Source organism: Mytilus trossulus, chromosome 2 (genome assembly GCF_036588685.1).
Source record: "Mytilus trossulus isolate FHL-02 chromosome 2, PNRI_Mtr1.1.1.hap1, whole genome shotgun sequence".
Lineage (NCBI taxonomy): Eukaryota > Metazoa > Mollusca > Bivalvia > Mytilida > Mytilidae > Mytilus > Mytilus trossulus.
Genome location: NC_086374.1, coordinates 80,443,842 through 80,457,629, shown reverse-complemented (window position 1 = coordinate 80,457,629; position 13,788 = coordinate 80,443,842). Strand labels below are relative to the sequence as shown.

The 13,788-nt window shown below is 31.2% G+C and overlaps 1 protein-coding gene across 2 annotated transcripts; it reads right to left on the bottom strand.

The window, feature by feature from the left end:
• Positions 1-324: 324 nt before the first annotated feature.
• On the bottom strand, positions 325-13,537 carry LOC134708098 (cilia- and flagella-associated protein 157-like). Of its 2 annotated transcripts, XM_063568400.1 has the most exons (11): positions 13,259-13,537; positions 11,883-12,004; positions 11,169-11,318; positions 9,792-9,945; positions 8,731-8,998; positions 7,445-7,575; positions 5,820-5,970; positions 4,538-4,746; positions 3,132-3,152; positions 2,022-2,229; positions 325-1,550 (listed from the first exon to the last, which is right to left on the bottom strand). In XM_063568400.1, exons 1-11 carry the CDS (start codon positions 13,411-13,413, stop codon positions 1,395-1,397), a joined length of 1,725 nt encoding a protein of 574 aa, XP_063424470.1. In that variant the 5' UTR covers positions 13,414-13,537; the 3' UTR covers positions 325-1,394. The 2 variants fall into 2 exon arrangements, with proteins under 2 accessions (XP_063424470.1, XP_063424471.1); XM_063568401.1 differs by lacking the exon at positions 3,132-3,152 and having other exon boundaries at positions 327-1,550.
• Between the last annotated feature and the right edge of the window lie 251 nt (positions 13,538-13,788).

Genomic DNA, 13,788 nt, shown 5'->3' with positions numbered 1-13,788 from the left:
AGAAAGACATAATAACACCTTTATCAATGATCAAAATGAAAGTACATTTCAATCTCCCTGGACACACTCCCTAGTAAGTTCTTGCAATTCTTTGTTTTTTTCTGCATATTTAAATCTTTAATGAACAGAAACATTTACTATTACATGTACTATTTCAGTATCAATGTGTCAAATGACTTAACATGATTAGTAGGAAGAGCTGTGTGTATAGGACATTGAACAACCCCAACTAATCATTTCAAATATATACTGACAATCTTCTCCTTTACATTTTGTCAATAAATGCTGACATACTTCTTTGTCAACTTTGTCAATAAATGCTGACATACTTCTTTGTCAACTTTGTCAATTAAATAGTGAAGAAGGGGTAGCATGTACACAATGTAGAGAAAAGTATGATAGACCAATCATCCAATACTAAAAGAAAAAATTCTATAAAGAAAGAAAATATGAATAATTTAGATACTTTTCTTAAATTGAGAAAACCTAGTGAAAGAGTCAAGCCTGGTAAATGATACCTCTTATTTTCTAATTTATTCAGGGTTAATGGAGTAAGAAATATACATTCAAATCAATTCCTTAGCAATAATGTTCTTCAGTGTGCATATAAACAAGTAAACAATAATAGTTTTTCTTGATTTAAATAAAATAAAACAATTAAAAACTTACAAGTTTAGCAAATTTGTAGTATACACACTTCCAAACTTACGCCAAGTGGTTTCTCAATTGTGTGTTAACATTTAGCATACATGACTAGCACAATCAAATGATGTTTAAAGTTTTATAAAAACACTATATAGAAAGAAGATAAATGCACTCGTATAATACATATTAACAGACATAACAAGTTTATAGTATCACAGAACTTTCAAATATATAACAAAAAAATAGAATTATCACTTTTGAGGAATTAACTCCCCTTTATTATTTATACTGTAAATATATGGACAACCTCTTGCTATATAAATACAACTGTCTAGTTTCCTCGGCCCTGCATCTTTTAGGATACAAGAAAATAACATAAAACAACTTAAGGTAAAATCTATTTTTGCTTTTTATGGTGTTAGGCATCAAAATTCTCTTCATGAGGGTAATCCTTAGCAGAAACTACAGTGCCTTAAAAACAAATGTTTAATGGTTTAAAATTGTAAGGTAGCTCCATGAAACATTGTAAAATGTCAAAACTCAGTGAATAATCTACTTTTTAGCATGATACATTTCACATGAGAGGAAGCATTCTTCTTTAATGACAAGTTACTAGTTTCTTTCTGTCGCTATGAGTTTGGCTTTTTTCTACTTGTATCTCTTGAAACCATTTTAAACAAAAGAAATAACAATCATGCAGTGATTGTACACATAATGGACGGAGTGATATGTTGAAAGTGCTCATCAACTTAGAACACTTTACTTGTCATTTTACTAGAAGTCCTGATTGGTCCTAACGGGGCGACCACTGGTGGTGTGATCCTCTCTATTGAACCTTCATGTAACATTGCATTCTGGGTAGCAACTGGCACTCTAGCAAGCAGCTGATCTGCATAGAACAGAGCCTGAAACAATTAAAATAATCAAAACTATAGCATTGTTATCATTATTGGTTAGATCTAGATGACATTAATTAAATGGTTACAAAACATCAGTCTTAATATCATTGAAATTATGTTTGTTGAGTCATATTTAAGGAACATTGCCATTGTAAATTTCCATCAGTACATTCAAATCATTAACACTTATCAATCAAATTAAATATTTACATTAGTGAATCCAAATCCTACTTTTAAATAAACCACTCAAGAGATGCTCAATCATTACCAGCAAAAGCTATATATGTATGATCTGATTAGATATGTTTCACAGTAATTTACATTTCTTTGTTTTGATTCTAAATAACATTGTATTCAATAAGTATTTGGAGCACTACTGTGACTGTGTAGGGCTCGGGTAAGAACTATCTTTTGGCACTGATTGTTTGTGTGGCTATATACAAATCTGGTGAGATCTTTCTTCCATAGAGAACTTACTTTAGGAGCACTGACTGTTTGTATTGCTACAGATCTGGTGAGAACTTTCTTAAGATTCCCAAGTCTAGTTGTAGCAGATAATACTCTCATTTGTTCAAAACTTGTAGGTATATGCTGTTTAGGACGTGGTATGAGTCCTAAATCTCCTAGCTGATAGTGTGGTAAAGTGCCACCTGGATGTAGTGCCACTGGTGACATTGGCAATTGTCTGAAACACATGTCAATACATATATTATCTTTAACATTCAGAACGTTTGAGCAAGATTAACACAGTTCATGTTATTAACATGCTATAACAATCTCCTGCCCTGGATCTTATGTATTTATTTATTTTAACTATATTTTTGGCTAAATAAGGCCCCTACCTCTTACATCAAAATTGGGCTTATACATAACACATCAAATATCTAATATGTCAGGTAAATCAAATCTGTGTCAATAAAATATTATATCCCCAGGCCCTGAAATGAGGTACAATATATAGCACCTTTATTGGCTTTAACTGTATAGAATTGAAATGATCAAAAAAATAAAATATGGTTTAATCAAGATTTAAATTGAAGGTGTTTTCATAATCATTAGTTAAATAATTTACATTTAAAATGAATAACATCTTTTTTTAATTGTAAAAATAAACAAGGCTGTACAGTGACCTATAGATGTTAATTTCTGTGTCATTTGGTCTCTTGTGGAGAGTTGTCTCATTGCCAACTATGTATCACATCTTCTTTTCTATGTTTGTAAAATAATTAAAAACATTTTTCTATAAAGTACAATGACAGTGCTGAAAATGCATGACTGTAAATGTGTATCTTAAGTGATTCTTTACAGATTTATTTTGACAAATGGAAAAAATCAATTTCCAGTGTTTATATTTTAATGCACCAAACACATTTTAAACACAATATGTATCACACACTAACATGTTGTCAATAAACACATTTGACACATTAAATGTTATCATAAAACTCATGCCATACATGTGAGTATTCAGTCACCACACTTATATTAATTGACAATTCTTTAAACATTTATAGCAAACATCAAAGTGATACATGGTGGGGCTCATTTGAACACAGTGAATTTTGTGATTTATAAATCAATATCTACCTCAGACTTCCAGTAGTACTACTACATGTAAAACATTAAATATACACTCAATATTTATAAAAAGGGATCTTTATGCTCTATACATTCATTTCCTTTAAACTCCTGTATATATTTTTCTCTAATTCTATGAAAATTTATCCCTTTCCGAACACATTGTATAAAAAAATTAGTCAACATGTGGTTGCTGGTGATCTCAAAAGATCATTGGATGATTTTAAGGGTCGTGACCTTTTTAGCTAACTGGATGAATCAAACTATGATAACAGGTGTTAATGAAATTGACAACTTCGTGCAATGTAAAAGGCACTCGAAGGGGATTTTCAGTTAACAAAAAAAGAAAATGTCTTCTTAATCATTAGAGAAACAGATTCTTACATAGTTACTCGTGGATTATAGGATTTATCCAATCTCGATAGTTAAATTATAAATTTTAAAGTCCTCGCCGAGGCGACTGGGACTTTAAAATTGATAATTTAACTATCTCCATTGGATAAATCAGTTAATCCACTGGTATCAATGTAAGAATTTATATGTCTCCTTTGCAATCATGCAATATCTTCTAATTGCTATATCTGTGGATGAATAGAAGTGATGGCACTTGTTGGTAAAGGTATATCAAGTTATATATACTTATTACTTTTAAATTGCGACATCAAAAATGTAATAGTCTCACTTATTAAAGAAAAAACCCCATCCAATATCTTTCACTATATTGTTCTTTTACCATTAATTATTATAATAATAATTCAATTTTCAAATCAATATCTATTACTTTGTTAAAAGCACAAGGTTACTACAAAGCATACAAAACTTGCTGAAAAAGATATTTTAAGTCCGACAATGTTACAACCAATCAAATCCTGCCACCTTGTTTTAACTTGAGCGCAGCATTGTTGTCATGCAATTAACTTCTCAATCAAATATTCCTTTTTTTACCTTTGATGTGTAATATAAATGGTACTCTCCTATATATATAAATGTATGGTCAAAATTACAATGTGAAGACAGATATAATAAATTCTTAAAATACTTTCTCTTTTTTATTTTATTGACAGAGTCAAATTAACTTACAACTAGGCATATATCACAGTGTCATCCTAAACATGTTTTATACTATAGTTATTAATGACCTCCTTAACAGAATTGTTTTCACATACTGATATTCAAATTTGAGACCATGCAGCAGCCTTACAGCAAAAGAACATTTATATCTTAATAATAATAACACTTTAAAAAATCGGTGTGGCAAAGCACTTCTCTAGATTTTACTTATCAGGAACAATCAAATAGAAACATAACCAAGCCAGATCTATAATGAAAGAATGCAATTATGTTACCCCATTAAATATCAAGTTTTTGAACCAAAACTTGGTGCATTCTTTATATCAGACTATTTGTTAACCTACCCTCTCTTAATGCCACCTTCACTTCCAGGCATTTTACTGGCACTTCTCTGTCGTATCTTGTACTGTTTACCCAGTTCTCCAAGTTGAGGCCCCACTCCAATAGCAGCAGCACTATTGAGTAATATGAGTAAGTTTTCTAACATATTATCTCTTCTTTCTATTTCATTTAATTCGCCATCTCCTTCTGGTTCCTCATCCGGTGAAGTTTTCTACAAACAAAGAGGAAATGTTACTTAAATTATGCTTTACAAAAATAAACAAAGAGGAAATGTTACTTAAATTATGCTTTACAAAAATAAACAAAGAGGAAATGTTACTTAAATAATGCTTTACAAAAATAAACAAAGAGGAAATGTTACTTAAATTATGCTTTACAAAAATAAACAAAGAGGAAATGTTACTTAAATTATGCTTTACAAAAATAAACAGAGGAAATGTTACTTAAATTATGCTTTACAAAAATAAACAGAGGAAATGTGACTTAAATTATGCTTTACAAAAATAAACAGAGGAAATGTTACTTAAATTATGCTTTACAAAAATAAACAAAGAGGAAATGTTACTTAAATTATGCTTTACAAAAATAAACAAAGAGGAAATGTTACTTAAATTATGCTTTACAAAAATAAACAGAGGAAATGTTACTTAAATTATGCTTTACAAAAATAAACAGAGGAAATGTGACTTAAATTATGCTTTACAAAAATAAACAGAGGAAATGTTACTTAAATTATGCTTTACAATAATAAACAAAGAAATGTTACTTAAATTATGCTTTACAAAAATAAACAGAGGAAATGTTACTTAAATTATGCTTTGCAAAATTAAGCAAAGAGCTATTCTTAAAGTTAATGCCACATTACATGTGATTTTTTTTTTTAACCCTGAGAGCTATTTTTAGACCTGATGCCACATTATTAATGATTATTTACCCTGAGAGCTTTTTTTAAAGCAGACGCCACATTATTAATGAATTTTTACCCTTAGAACAGCTATTTTTAAAGTTAATACCACATGACATATGATTTTTTTTTAACCCTGAGAGCTATTTTTAGACCTGATGCCACATTATTAATCAATTTTTACCTTGAGAGCTATTTGTAAAGCTGATGCCACATTATTAATCATTTTTTACCCTGAGAGCTATTTGTAAAGCTGATGCCACATTATTATTCATTTTTAACCTTGAGAGCTATTTGTAAAGCTGATGCCACCTTATTAATAATTTTTTACCCTAAGAGCTACTTATAAAGCTGATGCCACATTATTAATGACTTTTTACCCTGAGAGCTATTTTTAAAGATGTTGCCACATCATTAATGAGTTTTTCCAGCTTAAACTTGTTCTTTTGTTCTGTAAGGTGATCATCTTTAACTTTCTTTACATCTTCTTCTAGTAATTCATTTTCTTTTGCCATTTCCTGAATTTCATCCCTAAAATGTAGCAATGATTATTCATTAAGTCTTATAACATTTATCTGTTATGATATAAAGTTTAAACAAAATGGTCAGGTTAAAGCAAAACTTGTTTTGTAAGTAAATAAGTTAAAACACTTACTTTTGATTACAGATTAATTTGATACAGAAGTGTTAAAAGTAGGACGTCTTTAAATACACCAAATCCATTGGATGTTGGATGGGTACGGATCGATAGTTTAGTCTTAGATGCATGACTTTTTTTATTAGTTGTAAGTGGTTTGAACTAGCTGTCAGATAACTAAAAGTACTCTCAAATCTGTTCCTAGTGTCTTTTTGTTGTCGGGATGTACAAGTACCCAGCCACGTCCAGTTGTATTTTTTTTTCCATCTGATGAGTTAAGGCTTTTTTTTACTGATTTTTATAGTTTGTCCTTATGTTGTACTGTTATACCACTGTCCCAGATTAGGGGAGGGTTGGGATTCTGCTTACATGTTTTACTGGCCACATTATTTATTTATGTGCATGTCCCAAGTCAGGAGCCTGTAATTCAGTGGTTGTTTTTGTTTATGTGTTACATATTTGTTTTTCGTTCATTTTTTATATAAATAAGAACGTTCGTTTACTCATTTGAATTGTTTTACATTGTAATATCAGGGCCTTTTATAGCGGACTATGCAGTATGGGCTTTTCTCATTGTTGAAGGCTGTAAGGTGACCTATAGTTGTTAATGTCTGTGTCATTTTGGTCTCTTTTGGACAGTTGTCTCATTGGCAATCATACCATATCTTCTTTTCTTATTAATCTATATATGTAAATTTATTCTCAAGGTGTCTACACTTATCTATTAATCCCTGTATGTTAAAAGCAATAACTGTCACGTGTGATCTGTCAAGTCTTACAATTGACTAACCATACCATGGGAAGAAAGAATAGAAGATGCCAACAAAAGAAAGAGAATGAAGTACCAAGACATTCTTGCAGAGTGTAGAGACAATGGATGGAGGGTTTGGTTATTTCCAGTGGAAGTGGGAAGCAGAGGGTTTGCTGGACAGTCTATGTGGCGAGCATTGAGAGAACTTGGTATTGTTGGAGGGGAAAGAAGTAAGCTGATTGGGAACTTGTGTAAAGAGGCAGAGACAGCATCGATGTGGTTATGGAGAAAAAGGTCAGAAAACAGTGGAAGCAGTAAAACGTAGAGGCAGGGATGGATAGCCATGTGGTTTCAGGCTGGGACTTGATCACCCCAGTCAGCGCACCTCTGGAGGTTGTAGTGGACAGCGCCGAAACAGCCGAGGAAGGAGGATTCACCTGAAGACGGATCCATGCATCTTTCCAACATGATGTATTAAGGTAAAAAAGTTTTACTTTACAACATTTGAGATACAATGATACTAGGATTTATGATTTTATTTCTCTTAGATCACTAATTGTGTTTGTACAATAGTTAGACGCCTTCCCTCCTTAAAAAGGGGATAAAGATTACTTTACCTTTGAGATTCCACTTGTTGTGATGTAAGATCTAATTCAGCACTGAGATGTTGGTTTTGTGTTTGAACAGATTCTAATTCTCCAATAAGGTTCTCTTGGTTAAAACATTTCTCTGTCAGCATTCTTATCAACTATAAGTATATCATAATTATATCATAATTAAATCAAAAATTAAATCATAACATTGATATTCAGATATTCTTCAATTACTTTGACTCCTTAGTCAATTATACTGTAGGTACATGTATATGACACCATCTAGATTAAAGAACAAATTCAACAATGTCAACTTTAGTAAAATTAAGCCTGCTAAACCACAGATATTGATTAATTGATTGTTTTTTTGGTGCTTAATGCCACTTTCAGCACATGTTGGCTATATCTTCTGGGTTAGTTTTTATTTGGCAAGGAATCCAAGAGTGCCCTAAAAAAAGTTTGAACTTTGGAAGAAAAGTAGATTCAAGAACAATGTCATCTTTTTAAAATTAATTGTCAAATACTATCACTATGTAACATCATCTATCTTATTAATACCATTGCATAATTAGAATCTTTTGAACAAGGGCCAGCTAAGACCCCTACAGAGGCAAGATGACTTGTGTTATCAAAGTACTACAACTTCTACAAAACTGCTCAATTACTAATTGCTTCTATGATATTGATTAAAGCTGCACTTCTGTAGGTTCCATTCTGTGTTTTTTCTATTCACTACGACCTGCATGGTCAATTACCAGACTGGTTATATGTCTGTCTGTGTTTCATCAGTCACAAATGTTTCTGCTGTCCTACTTTAAACCTCCTGGAGTTTGGTGATTGAAATATGGCGTGATTATTCACTAATACATTACTTATAGGTTAGAGAGTTTGTTGAACTTATATATTTATGCATAAAATTATATTTAATCCTTATTGAATCATAATTTTCTTCTACATGATGTGGTGTTCTCTGTGACGGCTCTCTTCACTATCCTCTAGTTCCTTTAAACATTTCAATCAATGATCATATTTAACAAGGGATATCATGGATATTGGATCTAACTTTTGGTTACTGTGATTTCTCTTGATAACATTTACCCAGAAATATTAGATGTTACACCTAACTTTTGGTTACTGTGATTTTTCTTGATAACATTTACCCAGAGATATTAGATGTTACACCTAACTTTTGGTTACTGTGATTTTTCTAGATAACATTTACCCAGAGATATTAGATGTTACACCTAACTTTTGGTTACTGTGATTTTTCTTGATAACATTTACCCAGAGATATTGGATGTTACACCTACTTTTTGGTTACTGTGATTTTTCTTAATTAATTCCTTCTCATTTGTTTCCAACATTTCTATCTGTTGTTTGTATTTTTTGGCTACAGCTTTCTGTTCATCATTCTCTTTGATAAGTTCCATTGTTTTATCTGACATTTTCTGTAGCTGAGCTTGGATGGAAACATTTTCTCTAATGGTTCTTTTTGTTGTCTCTGCCATCTGTTTATTGGATACTTTTCTGAATTCTGCTGCCACATTATTAACTCGGTTCACCATTTCCTTTTTCAATCTGTAATCAGATGTCATGATTTATTTACAGAATAAATCAATATAAATATCTAATTCATCATTTTTCATTCTATTGCTTCTGACTGATCTGTGGTTTTTAAAAATGGTAAACTGAATGATTCTCCTTCAATGTACAAAGAAGATAATGTAATTCATTATCTTCTATCAAGTTAAAATTGGTGTGCATCAAAGAAGACAAGGCTCCGTGTTGAAGGCCGTACTTTGACTTATAATGGTTTACCTTTTAAAAAATTGTTATTGGATGGAGAGTTGTTTCATTGGCACTCACACCACATCTTCCTATATCTATTAATTAGATAGCAATTTAAAAGCACAAACAAACCTACTGTGGATTTATTATTACTTGTGGAATACCAATTTTCGTTGATTTCACCATTACAGGTAAAACCCATTCAAATTCAAATGTGCAATGACTTAATAGTTTGTTTGGAATTCATGCAGACTGTCAAAAACAACAAAATTAACTATTCACCAAAATACAAAGTTTCTTCAATCCATGATAATTGGTACCCACAAATAATAATGGATCCACAGCAAACAGAACATCATAGATATAAATATCTGGAAACAAAAATCTAAATTATTATAACCATTATGTCAATTCTGTATATTAGAATAGCATGGACTGTACACAAAGTTGAGAAAGTATTTCAAAATATATCTGTAAAATATTATTTTCTCACTAATAATGTGTCTTAAATCAAGAGTGAAATACCAAACTGTACCAAAATTTTGCCGGTTTGAAATGTACAGTGATTTTAAACCTCACACACCTATCTTTTTCTATCACTGCCTTTCTTTCCAAGTCATAGATTTCTTTGTCATGGTCAAGATCTTTTTGATTAAGCTTTGCTTCAAGCTCTGCAAACTTCTTGTTGAGTTCATCTTGTTGTACTCGAAATTCTTCCAATGCATTCAACTTCCCAGCTGAAATGATAAAGACAAATCTTTTGCAATCACATGAAATTAGGTTTTGTGCTGAACCCTCTATTCCAGTTTTGAATTGATTTGAACGATGGAACAAGACTTTTATTGGTACAGCTAATTGTAGCTATTCTAATTCAGACATTTTTATGGTAGCAATTTCAGTACATTGTATTATTCAGCATATTCAGATAGAAAGTCTGTGCTGAAGAATTTTCATTCAACTGGTTGGTTCAATTTCAAATTAAAAGAGAACAAGTGAACTTTTTTATTCATATAAATCTCAACATTGCCCAGGTCATGTGACAACCTTTCAGTTACAATAATATATTTTTTTTATCAATACTACCTGATATTTCATGCATTCTTATAATTAACATTTAATATAATGTTTAAACAGTTTTCTTAATATTATTTCCCTTGGTTGTCACTATCATTTTTAATTTTATTGCACAAATACCAAAATTGTGTCGCTCCTTTTCAAAATTTGGGTGATTCAACAAACTGACCATTTCTAATCTATATACATTTTATTTAACAGTAAGTAAACAACTTAGAAAACTAGAGAGATTTTATCCATGCAAAATCCGTTTTGATATAGAGGGTATACTACTGATATGGAAAAAACATGATGTAACTTTGCATTTTTTTAACTTAAAAATGATAAGCTGCTGTATAATCCATTTATAACAAGCAATAGAGATTCAATATGGTACAGAAAAATACCCATTCACTATCCTAAACAAGTTGGCCAAAAAGCCTGACTCTTATTTAGTATAAAATAATATAAAATATTGGCCTGTAAATATAAGGAACATTTTTACAGGTCCAATAAAATTTCACAAACTTTGCTGTTTAACCTTCTTGACATTTAATAGATATAGGAAGATGTGGTGTGAGTGCCAATGAGACAACTCTCCATCCAAATAACAATTTAAAAATTAAACCATTATAGGTTAAAGTACGGCCTTCAACACGGAGCCTTGGCTCACACCGAACAACAAGCTATAAAGGGCCCCAAAATTACTAGTGTAAAACCATTCAAACGGGAAAACCAACGGTCTAATCTATATAAACAAAACGAGAAACGAGAAACACGTATATATTACATAAACAAACGACAACTACTGTACATCAGATTCCTGACTTAGGAAGACTGATTCACACTAAGGTCAATGATTCTAAACATTTATTTACAAGGTACATGCATGTGAGTCCACACTTACTAGTTAGTGTTAATTCTGCTGAAAGTTTGTCATTTTTCTCCTGATATTCTGTTCTAAGCTGATGGATCTGAGCATTCAAGCGTTCTTTCTCTGATTCCAATGTTTGCTCCAAACCAATCAGCTGGTCCTTCAAATCATTACATTCATCCTCTAAAATGATAAAAATAGATAAATAATATGAATATATCCATACAAAATATGTAACTTTCAAATCCCAAAACATATTGTGGTATAGGCTTTGTTCATTGTTGAAGGCCATACAATGACCTTATAGTTGTTAATTTCTGTGCCAATTGGTCTCTTGTAGAGAGTTGTCTCATTGGCAATCATTCCACACCTTATTTTTGGAGCTCAGACAAATAGTGCAACTTGTTATGCTATTTCAGAATAACAGCAGACCCAATGCCAGGAATTTGGAATTTCTGGGGGGGGGGGGGGGGGGGGGAGAAAAACAAACTCTTTTAACAGTTACAATTCAAACATAATGTTAACTTTAACAGTGCTTATTTGTTTTCAAGGGTGGGTGACATGCTCCCCTGGCTATGGGTGTGAACAGTGTAACTTGTAATGATAGCCAGGAGAAACAGTTTAATTTCTAATGGTAGCTCAGTCTAACAGTTTAACTTTCTATCTATCTCAATTGTATTGAATCTGTGTCTGATTTCAAATTAATATTTCTATTGCTTAGATCTGAGTGTTGATGTCTTTACATACCACTTCTATTCAGTTTTCCTTCTAGCCAGAGAATAATCTGTTCTTTATTCTTGATCTCATAGTCCTTTTGTGACTCAAAAGCTCCTTTCTGAACTTCTAACTCATCACATTTTTTCTGGTACCTTAAAAAGGTTAAAAACATTCATTATATATCTAATCTACACATGCTACATTTGTACATTTACATACATGTACATGTGCATGATGCATTTGGTCATGTATTTTGTCTGTATAGCCAAATCAATCATATTTGTCATGTTTGTAGTATTATAGTATTAGTTATATTTAATGATTTACATTTCACATGTGTATGTTAATTAGAACATACATGTAAAAGGTCAAACAATTTTTAGTTAGTAAACAAATTGTCTGTTATTGCAATAATGATCATGATAATAAATTTTATAGTTTATATATATATTGATTATGTTCTGTGTTCTGTACAGTACAGTGGAGTCACATTAGCTGATTTCGTCATATCAACTCGCATGACACAGTAACACAAATAAAATCTATCTTGTTTTTGATTTAGTCTTCAAAAGGGATGAAAAAGAATAAAATTGATTAAGTTCAAGAGTTAATTAATAACTGCAATCCCGTGATTTACCATAAATTTTGCAAATTTCTATGATTAAAGAATCATCATGATCAGACATTTTGTCAGATATCTGATAAACAATGATAAAATTTGTTTTGTTTTTAAAAGTCAAATTTAAAATCAGATTGAAATTTATTCTCTGCATCCTTGGCAGTCACAGTGTGTTTGGTTCAACCTCCGCTATATATTTCGTAGTACAAAATCTCTCAGAACACGGGTTTCCCTTATTTCGTAGTACAAAATCTCTCAGAACACGGGTTTCCCTAATTTCGAACCCACAATACACAAAATCTAGAGAATGAAACCATACAAAGAGAAGATTTTATGAAATTATAGTATGATATGAATGTGTTCACACAAAATTATCCAATTATTGGTTTTATCAGTTGAATGACAAAAATGAATGAAGTGAAGTCACAAGTCTTAGGTTTGAGGATACACCAGACTGAACCGTGTACATACAAGTATACATGTATATATATGTTAATCAGACCATAAAATGTCAAACAACTTTTGGTTGATAGTAATGAAATAATAATAATTTATAGATCTTCAACATTTAATATACATGTAATTGTTATCATGGTTATAGGTTTCGGTAAATTGGCCTACATGTATAGCATCTCATAAGGGATATTAATATTAATATTATTTAATATTTAGCAAATTAAGGTCAGTGACAGTGACACACTATACAGAATACAGTGACAACTAGTATATTTGTAAAACAAAATTTTGAAAAATGATAGTGAAACGACACATTTCAAGTAAAACTAACCGGACAAGTCTGTTTTCCAAATCTCTTATTTGAATTAGATAATATTCCTTTGAAAGTTCATTTAATTGCTCTCCTGGTGGCTTAGCAGATCCACGTCCTGATTTCTTAGCACTTTTCTTTCCTTTCTTTCCACTCTTCTTCTTTTTTGGTGGCATTTTAAAAAATGTTATATAGGTAAATCAAAAGAATTTAAGACAGGTCGACAGCTTTTACACAGAGCCAAACGAAAATAATATCACTTGTCAGCCGCCATATTGTTGCAACTAATGCCTTGGAAACACTCTGTGCGTTCGACTTTCAGCTGTGACGGAATCTACAATTTTCTATTTATCATAAATGTTTTCTTTATGTTCGTCTTTAATGTGCCGTTTCAGAACAATAATTTTAAATAAAATGAAGCACGATTAAAACTTATTTCTGCTTTCAACTAAGTATTGATATAAAATATAATCAATCTATTATTGTTTGAGGTTTTCAGACAGACCCCCAAAAAATATTTCTCGGGATTTATTTTAGAGCGCACCCTAAGT

Excerpts from the sequence above, each read along its gene's own strand:
- LOC134708098 (XM_063568400.1), bottom strand. The coding sequence starts at position 13,413 with ATGCCACCAAAAAAGAAGAAGAGTGGAAAGAAAGGAAAGAAAAGTGCT. Across the intron at positions 3,153-4,537 it reads GAAGGTGGCATTAAGAGAGG|TAGTACTACTGGAAGTCTGA; the intron begins GTAGGTTAACAA and ends TTTTACATGTAG. Across the intron at positions 1,551-2,021 it reads AAACAGTCAGTGCTCCTAAA|GCTCTGTTCTATGCAGATCA; the intron begins GTAAGTTCTCTA and ends TAATTGTTTCAG.